The sequence below is a fragment of the Lissotriton vulgaris genome, chromosome 6, assembly GCF_964263255.1.
Source record: "Lissotriton vulgaris chromosome 6, aLisVul1.2, whole genome shotgun sequence".
Lineage (NCBI taxonomy): Eukaryota > Metazoa > Chordata > Amphibia > Caudata > Salamandridae > Lissotriton > Lissotriton vulgaris.
The window spans coordinates 250,548,279-250,569,273 of NC_141694.1; the positions used below are offsets into that span (position 1 = coordinate 250,548,279).

At 44.0% G+C, this 20,995-nt stretch overlaps 1 protein-coding gene across 1 annotated transcript in view; it reads right to left on the minus strand.

Annotated features, from left to right (window-relative positions):
- The window catches only part of HS1BP3 (HCLS1 binding protein 3), a 455,856-nt gene that overhangs the window by 263,641 nt on the left and 171,220 nt on the right, over window positions 1-20,995 (minus strand). Inside the window, exon 3 of the mRNA XM_086926279.1 lies at window positions 1,709-1,916. Within this exon, the coding sequence (XP_086782405.1) occupies window positions 1,709-1,916 (208 nt within the window). The remainder of the gene's footprint in view (window positions 1-1,708; window positions 1,917-20,995) is intronic.

Below are 20,995 nucleotides of genomic sequence, written 5' to 3' on the forward strand. Positions count from 1 at the left end.
CTGAAATCCTCGCCCTGCTCGTCTGCTGCAACGTCCATGCCTGTACACCATACAGGAAATTCCAAGGCCAGTGGCATCCAAAGACACCTGAATGAATCTCCCTTGAAGTGATGGAGTCACTTCCCTGCATCTGCAGGCACTGTAACTAGGCTGACAGGTCTGATGATCTTGGGCTCCCACAGACTCCGAAAGGCTCAGCAACAGAGGTGGTGGCTATTCACATCCGTCAAGGCCTGACCTGTCCTTTCACCAAGTTGTAGGCCAGTATCCCTCGTCGGAGCCGCAGGAACCGAACCCCTGTGCACGCTTCGACTTGCAAAGGTGTGTTGCCTAGCTTCCACTAAGATCTTCGGGCTCTAAGTAGCTCCAAGCACAAGCATCTTCAATGACCAAGATCTTTGTCCTCATCACAACACTTGCATCGTGGGCTGCATTTTTGGTGAGCTGCTCAAGGTCCTCTCACAACTCCAGTGCCTCCGCCCTGTGGGTCCTCTTGAGGGTCATCTTTGAATTCTTTGGCCTATTGACATTGGCTACCGAAATGATTGTATTGAATACAAGATAGACATCAATCCAGAGAAAAGACTGAAATACCCAGTGTCGTTTATCACATGAAATGATGGCAATTTCACATGTCCTTTAATGCATTGCGTTTCCATTACAGAAATGTTAATGAAAATCTTTCAAAAAAAAAAAATCTTTCAATTCTTTGGCCTCCCCAGATTGTTTGGGGCCTGCCCTGACTCCTCTACTCGTGGTGGGTAACCTGGACCTTGATGGTCCCGAAAATGCACCTTCTTTGCTTTCTACATTGTCTGCAGTTGCCCAGGCTTGTTGGTGCTCCCGATGGACGCCGACCCCTCAGCTCTCAACATACGAAGTGGAACATCTTGTCAATGGCTCCTGGTCTTCCACAGCGTCACCTGGTCCTCACAGCTGCAGCTCCAAGGTCACAGTCAACTCTCCTGCACTACCCGACATCGGTGGGCATTCGTCTTCTGCGCTTCCTGGTCACTTCCAAGTGGCATAGACTATGTCCCTTCTGCTTTCAGGTACTTCTACACTTGAATCCACCTTTGGGTTCCACTGGACATTCTCTCCTTATCCAGCAGTGGCATCTTCCTGAAGTCCTCCAGTGGGTTCGACTGCAGTTTTGACGCCACTTCTTTCCTATGCACCAGGCTCCCCTGGGGCAGGTATCTTGGTTCATAAGGTATCCACAGGTGCGGTGGCTCTCCAACCTTCTGTCTTCCACGGGGTTTCTTTAGGGTCCACTGGGAAGGTTCCTTCTTCTTTAAAATTGCAACTGCAACTTACCAATTGACTTGCATTGATCCAGTGGTCGTGTTCCCACACTGCACACGGCCTCCGTGTTACTTACCTTTATTAGTATAAAATAATGACTTGATTTCTACTGCTGATGTTTGTATAACTCGAAAGCAAATTGCTTATTCCAGTCTAAAAGGTGTACTGTAAAAGTGAGTGTGCTACCCAACGAAAATTCCTGATAATCAATAAGTGCCCGAGTTTGTTAACTCTAGCATGTATATGGAGCTACCCTCTCCAAACAGGTCTGTGCTCGTACAACAGGTTCCGAAATCAGAAACTGTAATGCAGAGATCAATAACAGTTTATGTATGGGACTTTCCACTTGTGAATATTCAATAGCATTTATATTCCGCATTTTAGACAATATTGTTCCAGTTACCTAAGAATTCCAGAAACTCTGCACTGTTAGCAAGGATTTCCTCCTTTGAGATGAACCTCATGATCTCATCGAAGGTTGTTCTTCGTTCCCGGATATCCGTCTCTCCAACAAACAACACCTTGCGAGGTACCGCGGGTAGAGGTATCTGTGGATAACGCAGAGCCAGTTTCTGGTAAAATTCCTCAATTTCGCTGTACTTCTTAGATACCTTGACCAGGAAAGATTGAAAACCAAAAATTATTACAGATGTGGTAAGATAAGCAGTAAGCATAATAAATATGCGCAATTAGGGCTATATTTTAGCAATGTAGTGTTCACTGAAGACACCAATTAGGCTGGAACGTTTATGAAGCAAGCACTTCCCTTTGTCCCTAAATCTGTGTGAGGTCTGAGGGGCGACTTTGACAAATGGGTGTAGCAGAGAGATACAATAGAGATTCAAAGAAGTGTAAGATATAAAGATATAAAGACAAATGTAATTTTTCTTCTCTGAAATAAACAACTGAAGTCTGCATTGAAAGATAGTTTGATAATGACTGGCAAATTACACATTCTCAGAAGATGACCATAACACCCAGATAAGTTAAAATGCACACAGCTAAATATTTGGAGGTGTAGTTTCAGACACAAAGGATGCCACTGAAAACACTTGAGTGCAGACTTATGCAAAGCAGGACTACTCAGACACACAGACAGGCACATTTCAGTGGGGGACCACTGAAACAACTGCAGATTGCGTCTCTGCCAATAACTCTTTTTTTTTTTTTAAATGTTTTATTGCGAGTTGATCAGGTTTACAAGCAAATACTGTTCACAGCACAAAAAGAAGATAAGAACATAGTACTAATTAAAGAAAAACAGTAAAGAATCCTTCATATATACAGCAGAAATTATATGTACAGTACACAACACTGTTAATGAATAACATTGGTAAACTGGGCTACTTAACCAGTTCCTCCCTCCATCCATCGCTCTACCGGTTCCCAAATTTTAGTTCCCATTATCCTCCTTTTACTGCCTTTTGTACTATATATTGCTCGTTCCATAATGTATCTTGCCAACAGGCGTCCTTGCCAGGAAACAAAAGAGGGTGGGTCTGGGCTAATCCAGTCTTGCGTCACACAGGAGCGAAAGATCCCAACAGAAATAAATAACAGTTTTTTATGATCATCTATCATAGATATATCAGAAATTCCTATCACAACAAGTTCGGACGTGAGTATTACAGGGATTCCAAGTATCAAAGAAAGAAAATGTTGCATTTCTAATAAAATTCTACTTAAATGTGGGCATGAAAAAAACATATGTACAGAGTCAGCTGCATGTAAGCCACATCTATTACAAGCAGTACCAACTGAGGAACCCCATTTAGAGATTTTGGCTGGTGAATAATAAAGATCATATAGCACCATATAATGTTGAGTTCTACTCTTACCCGAAAGCAAAATGGAATTAACCAAGTGGATAGATTCTTCCATCTTGATTAAGTTTGAACCTAGTTTCTCCACCCATAAATTTTGCCTAAACAATATATCATCTGGTTGTTTTGATATCAACTGATTGTAAAAATAACCAATTTTCCTTCTTTGATACAAAGAGTCAATCAAAAAAATTTGTTGTAACGACGTTCGTTCTTGTTCTGATAGTGTATAAAAATAACTATGCGACTGTAAGTATTTAAAATAATCAGCATTGGTAAGTTTATATTTTATTTGAAGTTCGATAAATGACATAAGTTTATTATTCTGTAAGAGATCCCCAATCTGGGTAATGCCGAGGTTATGCCATCTTCTCATAGTACTGTCTATACCCACAAATGGGAAAATATGAAAGGAGGTCAAGGGGGTATATCTCGTGATTCTGGGGATGTCAAAAATTCGCTTAATAAATTTCCAAGCCCTAAAAGCAGCTTTAACAATTTTAAATTTTGTTTTTTTGTAATAGCTGGGCTCGACAAATTTTAGTAAGCAACCCTTGGCCTCTGTCCCTAGAACCAGTTCGTAAATAGATGGAGAGTGAGAATCTAAAATCGGAGCCTTTTCACTGACAATTAAGGGAGCGATGAACTGCAATACTGATGATAAGTAATAATAAAAAAAATATGGTGTACCCCAGCCCCCCCTATCTTTTGAAACTATCATTTTTTGATAGGCTCTACGAGGTCATTTATACCCCCACAGGAATCTTCCTGTCATTTTCTCCAGCTGTTTAAAAATAAGCGTAGAGAATTCTAAAGGAATACAACGGAATAGATATAAAAATTTAGGGAGAATCATCATCTTCAAAACATTATTTCTACCATATAAAGAAAGATGTAAATGGTTAATGCGCTCTAGTAGAGTGTTAGATTCCTTTATCATGGGCAAGATATTTATTTCTGGAATTTGTGAAACTGGTGATGTGATCTTAATACCCAGATATGTTGCAACGGAAACTATGTTGTTATGTAATGGGGGATTTTGACCAGTGAATAAAATTTGTGTCTTGGCCATATTTAATTTATAACCCGAAAAGGCGCCGAATTGATTAGCCAGGTCTTCTATCCTTGGGATAGCTTTACTTATATCTGTAGTAAGGACAACCACATCGTCAGCATATGCTAGTGCCCTATAGTGTATGTCTGCTGCTACTACAGGTGTGATATCATATTCATGATTCAATTTGTTTAGAAAAACATCGATATAGATTGCAAATAGCAAAGGAGAAGCAGGGCACCCCTGCCTTGTACCACGGCAAATTGGAAAGGTGGTCGAATTATTTATTCCAATTTTGATAGATGATAGAGGAGTGTTATACAGAGCTTTCAATGCTCTTATCATACTTGGTCCGAACCCCTTAAATGCAAGTAATTCCCATAGATAGGGCCAGGCCACTCGATCAAACGCCTTTTCGGCATCTAAAAGAATCACCCCCATTGATGTGTTTGTACCTTCTGCCCAATCAAGCAAGGAGATTACTCTACGAACATGATCAGTGGTATCCCTTTTGGGTATAAACCCATGTTGCCACCGTGATACTATAGTTGGAATTATCACAGATATCCGACTTGCTAGGATTTTTGAAAAGGCTTTGCTATCGGCATTTATAAGTGAAATCGGCCTATAAGAGGCCGGGTCTAAGGGAGGTTTATCCTTCTTTATAAATGCCATGATGGTCGATTCGGCCCAGGATGGTGGGGTTTCTCCTTTCTGTGCTGTCACGAATGTTGTTAGCAAGTCTTGTTTTATCACATTTCTAAACAACCAATAGAATTCTAATGGAATTCCGTCTGGTCCCATGGCTTTTCCACTGGCAAGAGATAGAAGCGCGGAGTTTATCTCTTCCCAAGTAATATCCTGTTCTAAAAACTGGATCTGCTCAAGAGAAAGTTTAGACACATTGTCATTTTGAATGAAATTTAGCAATGTTTCGCTAGTATGGTCTAAGGAATCTTGAGTATATAACTTGAGGTAGAATTGTCGAAAAACCTCTAGGATTTCGTCAGGTTTAGTGTGTGTTAGACCAAGCTCATCTTTGATTGCGCCAATAAAAGTTTATGCCACCTTTTGTCTCGTTCTTTTTGCCAAGATTTTGCCAGATTGTTCTCCCATCTCAAATATCTGTGCTCTCATGACTGCAGATTCTTCTGCCAATTTAACTGCAAACACTTCATAAAGTTTTGCTTTATGAATAGCTAATGAAGATTTAATGGGTTCAATATTCTGACTATTCTTTATAGCATTTATCAGTTTCTGTTCCCAATCGCTAACTAGTTTGTATAACCGATCCATTTTATCACGAATACTTTTTTGTTTATTTATTGAATATGAAAGAGTCTCTCCTCTCACACCCGCTTTAAATGTATCCCATACAATTTTCGGGGGGGCACTACCCCTGTTAAATTCAAAAAATTCCGTAATCCACTTGCCCATATGTTCTATATATTTTGAATCCGCCAACAACTTTCGATCAAAAGACCGCTGCCTTGCGTTGATGCTAGAATAGGTTTTTAGTTCTATCATGATTGGGTTATGATCCGATATTACTCGGGGGAATATCTCAAATGTAACATTATCGATGAGGGAGGCTTCGATAAAAAAATAATCTAACCTCACCATCTTCTGATGAGGAGCAGAAAAAAAAGTATAATCCGGTGAAAGAGGATTCTTGGCAGATGCTACATCAAGCAGACCATATTCTACTATTAAGCCTTTTAAAGCTTTGTAAGTCTTTTTCTTTAAACCCGTATAACCAGCACTGCCATAGAGATCCAGGCCCTTATGTAAATGGATATTAAGATCACCACAGAATATCAAGGGAGATGGACATTGAGCTAACTCTAAGCTTAAAAAATTCAGACTTTCGGGATCATCTATATTAGGAGCATATATTGAGCAAATGGTATAGATTTTATTGTAGATATTAATTTCTAGAATAACCCATCTGCCACATGGATCAGCCTTACTACGCTTAAGAGATCCCAAACCTCTTCTCAGAAGTATAGCTACACCTTTTGTAGTAGTTCCTTGACGTGTACAAGCCAGTAGATGCATGCCTAGATCACTAAAGCAGTGCCGATCATTCCAGGTCAAGTGCGATTCTTGTATACATAGCAGGTCTATTCGCATAGCCTGTATCATCTGTGCACAAATCCCCCTCTTCCTTTTGTTATTTAACCCACACAGATTCCATGAGCAAATCCTTAATTTACCCAGCATATCCTTTCAAGAAGATAGACCATAAAACAGAAAGAACAGGAAAAAATATAATGCACATGTTACTTTCTTGGCACTTCCAAAAACATTTACAGTTAAGACTCAACTTCAAAACAATTACCACATCAAACGTTGTAGTCTCTGCTTCCCTTTTAAGAGATTTGCTCTTCACCTGATCAAACTCGCAACCTTTCCCTCCCATTCCCCTCCTCTTGGCCCCACCCCTCACCTATCCCCACCCCCACCCATATAGAGGCAGAGGGACTAAAGAGTCCCTCATCTTGATGAAAATGTGAGATGCAACTTTGTGGAACTCACCACTAATCTCCAACAAACCATCAGAGTATACAAGACCCCCATTATCTAAAAAAAAAAAAAGGAGAGAAAAAAAAGAGAAACATGAGCTAATATACTAGATAGCCTAAAAGAAAAGGAAAAAATAGACATGGACGATCTTACCAAATGAATAATATCACTATCTATGGCACTCAATACTGTTTGGATACTTCGTGAGGGAGAACTAAATTAGGTCATATTAAATCATATTGATGCCAGTATCTCTTTAGCTGCTCCCTCTGTAGTTAAGAAATGTGTTTTCTCCTTGAAAATAACCTTTAATTTAGCAGGATTAAGGAGATAGGCCTGTGCTCCCTTTGCTTGAAATGTTGGAATTAGCTGTCGCAATTGCCATCTAAGTTGTACAGTAGAATGGCAATAGTCGGGGCGGACAAAGAACTCGTGACCCTTCCCCCTGCGCTTTCTATCCGGTCTAGCTAAATCATAAAGGGCTTCTCTTGCCAAAAAATTATTTAGACAAATAAGGATGGCCCTAGGTTTGGTATTAGAATCGCTTCTAGCATGTTTTTGAAAGCGGAATCTATGCGCCCTTTGAAGTTCTATATCCCACTTCCATTGGGTAAGCTCCGGGAAGGCTTCAGTAAACAACTCTACTACGAATTTTCTGATATCACCCCCCTCGCTAGCTTCAGGAATGCCTAAAATTCGCAGGTTATTCCTGCGTGATCTATTTTCAAGGTCAACAAGCTTCCAATTGATCTCTTCTTTTAGCCCCTCTATTGACGACAACTGTTTGTTCTGATGTGACATTGAGTCCTCAATTGCTGAGATCCGAGCTTCTGCTTCTACCACCCTTGCAGATATCTCAGTACAGGTTTTACTAACACGTCGAAGATTATTTTGAAGACGGCGAACTGCACCTTGAGTGCGTAAGTTCTCAGTTCTGGTTTCTTCACGATGCTGAAGCATAACTTGATACAGCGTATTTAGTGTTATTTCAGATGTCTCAGACATTTCAGATGTTAATACCACAGGAGTAGGGGCGGGAGAGAACTCAGTGGATGTACCTTGGATTGTAATAACCGTGTGTTCATCGTCCCCCCACTCAGGTCTCTCCGGAGATTTGTCATTATCAATGTCAGAATCTTGGGGGGAACTATACATACTTTTTCCACTCTCATCATCTTCCCACTCACCGCCTCCTTCTGTCCCATCCTCGTTACAACTGCCGGCTTCCAGTGCGCTTGATAAATCGGACATCGAATAGAATTGTCCTGCTTAATCCATTGATTCCACTTCTACATGCGGATTAACTGTCTCGATAATCTCCATTGCGTCTTGAATGATAATACCTGGAGGTGGAACCATCTCCGCATGGATCTGCTGTGCAGTATCAGCCGGACCAGTTGTAGGGATTAAAGAATCATTATTAGCTAGGGTGGTTTGTTGGTTTGAAGGTTGTTCCGGCTGAGTCAGCTGCTCAGAAACTGCCTCTTGCTCCCCTTTTCCTTTGTTGGTTTTATTTGCTTTCCTGAATATTCCATGTATTCTCAGAGTTGTAGCTAAACTGGGACTACCATTCCCAGAATGCACCGGTAAGATATCTGTTTGGTCCCGGACTGGAGCAGAAACAGGAGCGCTCATATTTTGAATTGTATTGCCTCCCGGTTTGATTTTCTGAGCCGCTGCAGGTCCAATGGTTTCACAAGTAAGAGCCGCTTCCTGAACTTGAACTGCTGCGGCTGTCACAGCGCGGGTCTTCGGCTTCGGCTTTGTTTTTACAGGCATGTTTTGCATAGCGGATAGAGCGCCGCACTCTACTGCAGTTGTCCTCTGAGACTGGTAGTCTGAGTTGGAAATTCGCCAGGGTCTGCAGCAAGGGCTTCGGGGAATGATCTCACGGGAGTCGCGCGCTCCTCCTCTCCTTGCGGGACGCCAGCGCCAAACTGCTAGAAATGAGCGGTAGAGACTCCGATGCACATCTCTCCGCATCTCCGCATTCCCGACTCCCGCTTGCACAGATTGCCAGAGAAACCAGGATCTTAGCGCGCCATAGCAGGTTAGAGAGTGAAGATAGTGGTGAGACCACTAACGCTGCTCCTCACACGGGCGTCCTCACGCCCGCCATCTTGCCTCTCAACCATGTCTCTGCCAATAACTCAATCTTGTAGGCTGCTCTAGGTTGAGAAGGCTTGTGAAGCAGAAAACAGAACATTCCGACAAATCATGGTCCATCTTCTTACCTCTACTGCTAGAGTGATAAGTTCAAGGGTACCTCAAGTCTCCTCAGCAGGTTTAGCATTACTGAACATCTGTGTAAGCCGTGTGGTCAGGTTATCTGTAGCCACACGCAGCAGTATAACATCTATGCAGCGGATACTTAGATCTTTTTAAGAACCAACACAAGTAATTCAGACACACCTACCGTGCTGCAGGACGCTTCAATCATGCTAAGTGCCTATTTCACTACCACTGTTTCTTGAATGCAACATAACGTTCTAAAATGAATAGTCAGTACGATCGAGGTGCTGAGTTATAGGGATCAATAATTTGCACGCATGATTTTTGACCCATCTATTTCAGCCCTGAGGAATCTGGGAACTATCATTGACAACGAGCTGCTGTTTGCTCCTCCAACAGCCATCGCTGCTGAGCCCTGATGTTCCCAAGTGTGCATCTTGAGACATGCTTGCCTTCTTGTCTGGAATCTGAGTGTAGTGTTGTTGCAGAGGATATTATTCAGGCTCACCTGGTCGACTGTATGGGTCTGTACCTAAAGCTTCCACCACATCGGGCAACTGGATAAAGAGTGCCTCAGCAGGTCTTACTGCCAACAGCAACAGGCAACAACCTATCACCTATGTTCTAACTCGTCTTCACATCCCATCACGCACCGGTGACCTTTTCTAGTGGAAACAAGTGAGCCTTGCATCCCCGGTTTGGGATGTTAAGTTACGACATATAAATATAGGACAACCTGGACATTTAGGAAAGCATGCACAAGTAATCCGGCTTCTGGAGTGCAGACATGCAGTAGAAGTCTCTGCCGGCTGCCTGAGTCCTTCCATCAACAAAGTCATTCTCTTCTTATGGTTCTGTAGATAGCTGAAGCACGATTTGTTTAGCATATGAACAATTACTGCAGTCGGGCCTTCTTTCCCTAGTTTGCTAATATTGAACACTGATAAGAAACTGCTTTGGCATAAGACAATAAATAATTTATACATCTAAAAAATAATAGGCCCTCTGGACTGTGGAAATGTCCACAAAATATCACAACTACTGCTATCAGCAAAGGAAACTCGCATTACATAAATTCGTGTTGGACTATCCCTGTTACACAGTTTCCACACGACTACTGGATGCGGTATCTGCCTGTATGTTCCAGGGTGAACGAGAGGGATTTCCAGAGGACAAATCCAGGAGGTTAAACACCCACCAACTACTGGAAAATGCGGGAGCAATCGTGGAATGGCATAATTTGTATTATTTAGTATTGTCTATATAAATGTGGGGATCACAGGCACTGAAGAAAAAACATGAAATAATTCCTCCCTCTAGCACATTAGGAACTACTTCCTCAAGAAAATGGATCTTTGCCCATGCACAAGAACTACGAGCATACTGCAATGTCTTTCAACAATGGATTAGGCCCAAAGATTGGATCTGGAGTAACCATTTTGGTGTGTAATGCCTGGTCATTGGTAAATGTCAATCTAATCAGCAATGAGGTGTACATGGAGAGTAGATAGGTGCCTCACACAAGAATGATTTATCCAGAGCTCACAGTTAGATTTCCAGCAGAGCCCTAAACAGCTTGAGAATGCAGATACTCCAAGCAAATGAAGGAACTGGATAATTGCTTTGTTGTTGGTTGATCACCGTATAATACAAAAAAGCAGGATTTGACAGGTTATTTGCTTAAATTGGAGATTGTTGCAGCGAAAAGGCTTCTCATTTGCAGAAAACAATGTTTAAGGGTTAGCAGAAGACACAACAAGGCCTTCCAACCATATTTCAAGGGCATCAATGGTATGGACTTCTCTTGAACTACAAACCCACACAGTACATAGGGAAATGCCCTTTGTGAGACCTGCCGGGTATTGATGAAGCATAATGAGAAACCTGATTGGGGTGAGTACTTCATTTCTTTCTGCAACCATGGTGGTGCTCCACCATACGTGCCTGTATGATTTTCACGATAAAAAGGTTGTGAGAGTCACCCACACAGCACTCACGTTGTGTATGTTTAGTCATCACCACTGTATGTTGTGAGCTTGTCACACAAGGAACACGAGAGTGTTGTTTATACTGCATTCTCAGATGTTAATAATTGTTTTTATTTCTTCTCTAGGTTGGGCATGTTCCATCAGGTACTACATATATTATGTGTTAGGTTGGTTTAAAAAGGTAGAACACACCATATAACCACCCGTGTGTAGATAGATTTGATTAAACAAGGTCCAGATGAATCGCTACCAGATTGACTGACTACCAGGCGAGAAACATGTTCACCCTACAATAGAGCACCCCACCCGAAACATAACCTCAGTCACGCGCCTTTGTTTCTTTTAATCAGGTTGGGAGACCTATTGATTACAATTGTTTTCATTGGTACTTCCACACCTGTTTTAACTTCCTTCAGGTTACACACCTCCACTCACTCATCTACAACTAGTTAGGCCCTTCAACCCCACGGTACCAAAAAAAAATAAGAGATCTACACGAAAGAGCCCCTCATAGGGAGCCCGTCCGGTATTGCAGCCCGACCTGACGAGGAGCAGCCCTGTGATGAAGCATGACACCCAGCCGGGTGTGTGAGGGCCCTAAATTCCAAGAGGAGGAATCCCCGTCCTCCTGCATCTCATGACCACACATAACCAGTTCCCCTAGTTTAACCTCTTTCTCTTAGTTAGGAACAGCATACCCTCTTTATCTCTGGGTAAGAAAGGGAACATAAAACAAGGGGCCTTTTGTGGCTACCCACAACACCAGGCACGTCATCTCACACGGCCCCTCTTTGATTATAGGTACAGTGTGACAGGGGATCACTGTAAAGACACACCATGAGTGGTTGAAGATCTGAGCTCTCTGTTGAAGGTACTTTACTCTCTGTGCAATGTCCACTTTTAAATATCAATGTTTCTCCCGTGGTATGTTTAGAATACTTAAAGAGCTGGGAAAGGACAGTTAGAGGCTCCATGGTGAAATGGGTGTATAGATTATGTATTAATGAATGGAACTCTGGAATTAGTTGAGGCTGTCTGTGTTCACAGACCAGGTCTCCAATTTGGGCCTGCAAAATCCCTACTTCACTGAGATAACAAAATGGAAAGCCGGGCAGGGGAGGGATGGTGGGCAGAACGTTCATGTCAATCTCATTCACATGGAAGTGGCCCTCTCAGCCTGTGGCAGGTATGCTCAATGGTACCAGATAGAGGTGGGTGTCACTCACCCACACCCCTGAACCATAATCATACCTGTTACCCCAGCCCCTTTTTCATTGGGATGCCATGGTAATATAGTATGGAAACCTCCTCAGGGGGTGCTTGCTGAGAGCTATTGGTGGGGTTCCCAAGGGGTATAACTTACTCTGCAAGGCAGGGAAGGCTGTCATGGTCATGGGCTCTTATCTGGAGAGGGAAGGATATTGTCCACACTTACTCACAGCACCAGGCTTTGGTTGTCTTGGATTCTACATATGCTCTCTGAGGAAGGGCTGCAAATAGTATGTATGCTTACTTGACCTAATATTCACTGTTGTGTGTTGTATACTGGTGTTAGGGTAAGAAATATAAGGGAAACTCTCTTAGAGGTCAGATATTCAGTGCCAGCAAGGGAGGGTTGCTCCATTGCCTGCATCACAGTTGTTGGCTTTAACGATACAAAGGAGGTTGACAGAGCATTAGAGAATCAAGCAGAGATTATTTAAATTTAAAGCACATTTGAAAGTATGCAAGGCAGAATGAAGGCTATAATTCAGGAAGACCTTTAAATACTAATGGGGCAAACTTTAATGAGCTAAGACAGTTGTGCAGGAAGCAGGAAAATCTCTTTGGCACCACGGACAAGCGAGCACAGCTCTCAGAAAAGATGTTCACAAGGGTGAAAGCACAGGAAGACACTTTGGGGTTTTGGAATCCCCCTGCCCCATAGGACACCGTCATCTCAGTTACTTGTGTTTGCAACCCTCTCTATTACCATTGCACTTCTGCCCGATGCTGCTGGGTCATGTGTGGTTGGTGGCTGTGTAGATGATACTTGGGATGGGTAGAAAAATCACAAAATCATTATTGTTCACATTGCACACTACAAGACCCTTCTGGTTGGTCCTCTCTTCCATTCCCAAATCTGCCCAATTCTTTTCCCATATATTTGTTTTGTCTATAGTCTCCTGTATGGTAAAGATGAACTCTAACAATAGCAGCTTGACGCTGTCAGTTCAAGTCCTCAAGAATTGAGGCCAAAAATATCCAGATGAGGGGGCTGACCTGATTACTGGCCTTGCCCTCCCATATAACTGCCACCTTTGACTCTATGAAGTTCCCAGAAAATCTCACAGTGCTTCGGAGGAAGGAGCTGCAGCAGGTGCTTCATACATTCAAAGACACGTCTCTAGTCTGCCTGACATGCTGGAGAGAGTTGAGCACCAAGTGGACACTGGTGACGACATGCAAATATACTACTGTCCCTACCAAGCATCAGCAGCAGCCCGAGTGCACATTAGGAGGGATAAACAGGAGACATTTGCTTTGGGGAATATCACCAAATCCATTAGTGACTGTGCGAGTGCTATCTGGACTGTAGATGGTGTCAACCTGATCACCAATGATGACGGCTACTTTATGCGCAGGGTGGATGTCCTAGAAAAGCTGAAATCATTCCAGTTCATCTCTACGATGGATCTAACATGATTGTACTGGTAGGCTAAGCCCAACAAGGGGCTTTGCCACAACTTAGTAGCAGATGTTATGCAGCACAGCTTCTATGATTAATGCACTATTACTGGTCAAAAACAAAATGGGGATTAAAGATTTGATCGTAAAGCGTTCTATGGCTTTAGTTGATATAGCTAAACCCTGGCTCAAACACAGTTCAGCCCAAGACCCAGCTGTTGAGGTACGACAAGAGGTTCAGTGGCAGTTATTTTCAAAAGTATTTTCAATATCTCCTTGATTGATATCAATCTACATTCTAGCAGTGAGCTCTTTCTAGGAATATCAAAAATGGATTCCATTACCTGTGCCTTGGTATATCAGCAACCAGGTGCTAACTCCTCTTTTTATTCACATTAACTAAATGTATATTGTCATGTGTATTTCAGGCAGCAAAACTTTTATTACTAGGAGAAATACATTTGTAGACCGAAGACTATGAAGCAGCAGCAGTCAGGGAATTTATAGACCGGAGCTCACCTTTGGGCCTTCAATAGATTGTTAAAGGCCACACCAAAAAAGTGGGCCATTCCCTTGATATAACCGCCTCAACCAGTCAAGCTGTTGATGTGGGACTGGGACTCCCAAACTTTTGTCAGATTGCTATTATATTATTATTTTTTCTAATAAGATGTTTATTGAGTTTTGAATGGAGGCAAACAGTAATAATACTGTAAGTCAAAGACATATCACACTTAGTTTGAATATCTCAGCAAAGGTCATCTAAACATATTTAGCATCCCGCCACTCCCCACCTATCTCTTGTGCAAAGCATTTCAATTGACATTACACCATGTAGATTACATAGTCAGTACAGACACTAATAACACAGTATGCCTGGCCTTCTTTTAGTTTTGTTGATCATCATTTGGTCACCCAGTGGGTGCCTTTGTGGAAGGTTCCTTGAGGTCAGCGAACATTGCTGTCAGGCTCTAAGATCATTTTCTAGTTTGTCATTGTGACGGACGTGTTTCATCTGGACGTCCTCCACTGTGATCCATTCAGAGATGTCCCTTAGCGTATCGTTGTGTCTAGGGGGTTCAACACTTAACCATATTATTGGTACTTGACGTTTTTTTAGAGTTAGACCCAGCAGGACAAATTTGCTGCTAAGCTTCCTACCTGAGGGAGAGGGGACCATGCCCGTATCACATGGCGCATTTCCAGCAGTATCTACCACCCAGTGGCCCTTTTTAAGCTATCGAGGATCAATCAGCAATGTGTGCGAGGGCCACACATTGCTAGGTTATATGTATAAAATCAGCTGTCTAGCTTCAGCACCGGGAACAAGTGTCAGGTCGTGTAGGGTAGATGGTATGCAAGGTTTTTGGGGATAGGCGTGTTTGATGGACAAAGTTATATAGGATAAGCTTAAACCTGGTATTTAGCTGGCAGTACGGACCCCTTCATGAATACACAATCAGTCCTTCCCCAATAGAGGTTCCTTTACTAACCCGTCCCACTTAGTTTTAATTGGAAGAGTTTCCACTGGGAGTTACTCGCGTAGCGCTCTATAGAGTTTGGAAGCCAGATGCTGGCATCCAGCCAACCCCAGCAATGCAGCTATGGTGGCAGAGCTGGGCGGGACACCCGGAAAGACCGACCAGATTCCCTTTGCCGTAGCCGATATTTTCAGATATTGTAAAAATTGACTAGAGCAAAGTGCAAAGGACTCCACTGCAGTATTGTATGGGATAAAGCGTCTTTCTGGGTATAGGTCCCCTAAAGTAATACAAATCCTATCTTTCCACCTCTGGATCAACATATAATCCGCAATCATAGGAAAAGGCTTCCGAATTCAAAAAGGTAAATCTGGGGCATAGGGAGTTTGACAGATCACCCTCTTAACTGCCCCCGACCACATATGCGCCACATGGCCTATCACATGGGGCAAATCAAGGGACATCCAAGAGTCGCTCATCAACAATGCAGGAAGTGCACCTTCTGCCGCATGAGAGCCCCTAAACAGGGTTTTTTCCCAGGAATCCCCTGGATCCAACCAGGAGACGGCGTTCTGCAAGTGAGCCGCCATATAATAGAGCACCATGGGCTTCAATACATCCCAGGGACCACGGTCTCTTCAAAGTGGAAAGTCCTACCCATCTACATCTGTCCACCATTATAGGTGGGTAATGAGGCAGTCAATTGTTTTAAAGTATCATGTAGGGATCATATAGAGAGTGCCCTGAAGTACACATAGGCATCTGGCGAGCAATATCATTTTTACAACGGCGATTTCCCATGAGGGAAAGAGGCAAATCCATCCAAAATCTTACGGCGGCATGCAATCCCTGTACCACAGTTTCAAAGGGAGGGTCAGTCACTGCTTCCACACGGAGACATCACAGAGTTATCTGCTGGTCATTCTCCCAAAACTCAGTAAGACAGGGGAGTGATCCGACAGACATCGAGGTAAGTAAGAGATTCTGGACACCAGGGGTGCAGGCATTGGAAATTAGGCAATTGTTTAACTTGAGGACGTCTGACCCTCCAAATGTCAGTAAGGAATAATTCATGTATCATGTACTTTAATGTCGCTGTCCTATGTGGGGTTTGGTGTGGTGTCGGGATGGGCTACGATCCAATGCGCCATTACGGACACAATTACAATCTCCCGCAAGGATTATATCAGCTATCAGATAAGGGGAGGCAGCCTGTGCCACAGCGGTGTACAAGTCAGGACAATCATTGTTAGAGGCATATAAGCTGATTAAACAGACCTCTTACCCACCTAAGGTACCATGAAGAGTTATTTACTGGCCTTCTGGATCTAGTATATGGTGCCAGTGAGGGAAGGGTCTCCCAGGGCCACTCAGATTAACACTCCACTGGAATATCTGGAGTAGGAAGTGCCATATAGCTGCCCTCTCCAGCATTTTTGGACAGATGGTATACAATACCCCCATATGTGGGTATGTTGTAAAAATGTAATAGACATCTTACACAGTTTTAAATAGGCATGGATCCTCCTACCCTTTTCCAAGAGGGCAATAATATGGACATTCCTGGTCATAATCCCATTTTGCCATCTATTGGTATTGATATCCCTCCCCAACTCTCCAAAAGAGACAGCTGCTACTTCAGTACCCTTCTACAAAGGAGAGTCAACGACACTAGTGCGGCCTGTGATGCACAAGAGTAAGATATAACATCTCAACATAAAAGAAATGGCCACCCTATTAGCCAAAATGAAAAAGTAAACCAAACCAAATCAGAAACAAGCCAAAGTTATAATACATGATGCTGTGCTAGATTTCCAGTCGCAAGAGAGCGTGGGAGTGAAAGCACACTCAAGCCCCCCTCCGAACTCCCTCCTAGAACCTTTCATAAATATAATAAAGAAGCCAGGTAAACATTCATTATGTATTTCAATTGTCCATTAGCCATCCTACCCCGAACAACGGTTCAGTAAAGATCTTTATTGACAAATAAATGTGTCTATAGGCTGCAACACTTTTGGTCAGCTTCACCCCAGAGAGCTCAAAAGTCATGTTCTAGGGCTCCATGCTCCCATTTCACACAGTTCCCACTATGTTGTGCAAACCTCAATCTTACACTCCTGCCAGTGCTGTCACTAGCTGTGTCAGGATCAATTCGGCGGCATTGAAAAGGCTCCTGTGAGTATGGAACCACATTTGTGGTCCAGACTGTGTCATCAGTAAACACCCTGATCTTTTCAGATTGACTACTTCCAACCAGACTTCCTCGACACCCCACTTCCGGAGATTGACAGATTATTATTTATTTATGAGTTTCATTTAGCGCTGGCCAGACATGAAGGTTTCAGAGCGCTTTACAACATTTATTGTGATGCAATTGGCTACACCGTATTACAATAAACAACATTGTCTTGTGTCGAATCTTGTTCAGGCCTGGAGTCGGTACTAGGAACGAGTCAAAAGGCAGGCGATGAAAATGCCTTCTTATCGAAGTGTCTAAGTTCTACGCTGGACAAGATTCCTGTGGTAGAGGAGCTCTATCGTGCTCTCCATGCCCCTGGAGTCAAGCTATCCTAGCTGATGAGGGCTGAAAGCTCGAAACCGGTCCTAGGATGCTTGTTTCCAGTCCAGAGAGGACCTGGCCTGGCAGTTCGAGCTGGACTGTTCCCATTGGGTGCAGGGTCAAGACTGATTTGCATATGGCTAGGTCCAAACTGGAATGGCATGGTGAGCCAAAACAATGGATTCAGGCCCAGGTCTTTGTACTGGGGTAAATGTATAACATTGTTCTGCATTCTATCCATCAATTGTTCTTTTTGAATTTGTCACCCTGAGTGGGACGGGTATGCTCAGACATTAGTCCCATGCTCTTCATGCCACTGGAGTCAAGGTATCATGGGTGATGAGGGCTGAAAGCCAGAAACCAGTCTGGGATGCTTGTTTCCAGTCCAGGAAAGACCTGGCCTGGCAGATCGGGCTAGACTGTTCCCATTGGGCGCAGGGTCAGGACTGATTTGCATATGGCTGGGTCCAAACTGGAATAGCATGGTGAGCAAAAAACGATGGATTTAGGCCCAGATCTCTGTACTGGGGTGAATGTATGACATTGTTCTGCATTCTGTCCATCAATTGTTCTTTTTGCATCTCTTTGGGAGCCAGCTATTGGGTGTTGGGGCGAACGATCCTGTCGATCTGTGCTCCAACCAAAGGTCTGTGGGAGTGTGTCCAACCAGGTACTGGCTTCTGTCGTGTTGAGAAAAAAAATAAAGCTGATCCTCCATGTTGGACTCACAGCTTTGCCAGGAAGCGCAGGCTATATTTCAAGTTCATATCTTTCATTCTCTTCTTGACAGCAATGAGAGTCTTCCTTTGCTCCTGCACTTTTTGGGAATGATCAGGAAATGTGGAGATGGATTTTGCCTGATATAATGGAGGCCCCTGCTCTCTTACACATTGAAGGATGGCATCGCAATCATGAAAATTAAACAGGAAAGCAATTATGTCTCTTAGGGGTCCCCTGGTTTCAGTGGAGGAGCGAACGCTCTGTGGGCTCATTTGATCCTGAACAACTTAGAATGTCTCTTTGATAGAAGGACAGTAGTGATTCAGTTCTCCAAGGAGAGTTCAGAGGATTGCCCTTCTGCTCTCTCTGGGAAACCCACAAAGCGTAGATTGTTCCTCTGGGAGCGTAAATCTGAGTCTTCGATGCGTTCATCTAGGCATGCTGTCAGCTTCTGCAGGTCAGAGACTGTGGTGCATAAGCTCCGCACCTCTTGCCACACTGCCTGACACCTTGCGCAAATCCGTGTGGAGCAAGGTGAAATTGATGGTGACTGCTTCAATATTGTTGACCACTTCAGCTTTGGATCGATGGATCGCTGCCTTTAGATGCGCCAGAGAGGGGGAGGACCCTTCGCTTCCTCCTCGTGGTCCCCTGGGCATCTGACGCCACCCTCATCTGTGGGAACCGGATGTGGCAGCGACAAGTTATAGTTGACAATTTTGTTTACCTGCGCAGGATTGGCACCCTTATTCTTAACCATTGTAGCAAGAGTGGCTATCACAAGATCTCACGGTCGCCCCGAGGATCATCGGAAAGCAGTGGCAAAAGGTGCACTTCTATAGGTTGTCTGGGCACCTCCCTCGGGCCGTTAAGTGCACTTTTCCCCCACACCACTGGTTCTGCTGATGGGGATAGTCACTTCAGGGAGGAGAGACACCTAAGGTTTCTCAGCGCAGTTGCCAGATTGAAGCGCACATTTAAAAGGATGGAATAGTGGGATGCTCTCCAATGGACCCAAAAGTTAGGTAATAGCACAGCACCCCCAGGTGGAGTGGTCTCAGTCCACCCCCTGCCACTGGATAAGGTCTGCCGAATCAGGGTCCCTGCTTTGTTCGCCTTTTTTTTTTTTTTACGGAGTTTCATATAGCGCAAACTTGAACCAAAGGTATCGGGTATCAGAGCACCTTAAATAGCACCAGTTGTGTTACATGAGGACACATTCATTTTTGTTAGGCACATGGAGATTAAGTGATTTGCCCACAATCACAGGATGTTCAACATCTTTGCCGAGACTCAAACCCAGTTCCCCAGATTCATTGTCGACCACCCTTGCCGTTAGGCCAACTCCTCTCCTCTTTACTGCACCCTGGGTAAACAGGGGAGCTGGACACTCCTAATTAATTTCTCATCAAGTTTTGGAGAGTGCCCTCATAAGTCCACTACCACCTCCTGCAGCATTTAAGTGCACCAGGTTAAATAGCTTACCAGCTCCTACCTCGGGTATAGGATGATAAACAACTGGGTGGTGTCAGTCAATGGGCCCTCGCTTCACATTAGGCCTAGAGGGTCTGTCTGTGATGGCAGGTGCAGACAAAGTAGTAGGACTTATGGGTCTCCCTGCCTCAATCGCCAGCCGGCTGCACCAAGCTGTGTGATCCTTCATTAATGCATGCAGGGGACTGGGTCTTCCTCCACCGCCCCCACTATCAAAAAGGGGGAAATCAGTCAACAGATGCGGGGCCTACCACAGCATCTTCGTATGCATGAGGTCACCTCTGTATTTTGCTTCAGCATCGTAGCCTGGGGCCCTAAAGAAGCAGAGCCCCCAAGCAATCCCTCACGACACAGCGACCTCAAAACAGGGGGTGAGGTGGCAGTCTTGGCAGGCCCTCTCTCTTGCCTCAGCACCTTGCAGTTCCTCAGACAAGTATTTCAATGGGACTACAATCCTGGTCCCCGAGCAAGCCACACCTACGAGCCATTCCCCAGGCCAGGTCGAGGGGGTTCGTGCCAGACTCAGAAAGCAAAAGGCAACTAAAGGCCCGGCAGCCCGGCATACGGGGCATTTGTCGTAATCAGCAGGGGCGCATTGTTGGTACTCACAGGCCAGTGGTGGCAGTCACCACAATTCTCTCTGTCGTCCTCCAGTCCCGCGCAGTGTCTGGGATCCCCGACAAGCCACACAAGTACAGGGGGCAAATTCTGGAGGGGGTACAGCAGCCCTTAGTACCCCAGTCGGCCCTCCGCAACACAGACCACAGCAGCCCGCAATCTTAGGTACCTAGCAGCTCCACGAGGCCTGGATCACAGGGTGTCTGATTCGGAACAAGGGGGCCAGTAGGAGTTGCCCAGTGCACCTCAGCACGTCTGATGGTGCAGGGGGGAGAAGATGGCTAGGAGTTCCACAGGATTCATGAGAAATAGACGAGAGCTCAGAGAAGAGAGTCCATCCGGCCATCTTGCTTAAGCCACGCACCATTATTATATTATATTCTACTTTGAATAAAATGTCAGACAAAGCAATACTATGAAGACATCCCTTTATATTGATTGTGCATGACCTAAAGTTACCAACACTAAGTTGGAAACAGCTTCATCTAAATCTACCTGGCATAATTAATCCATACTCCACAATCTTA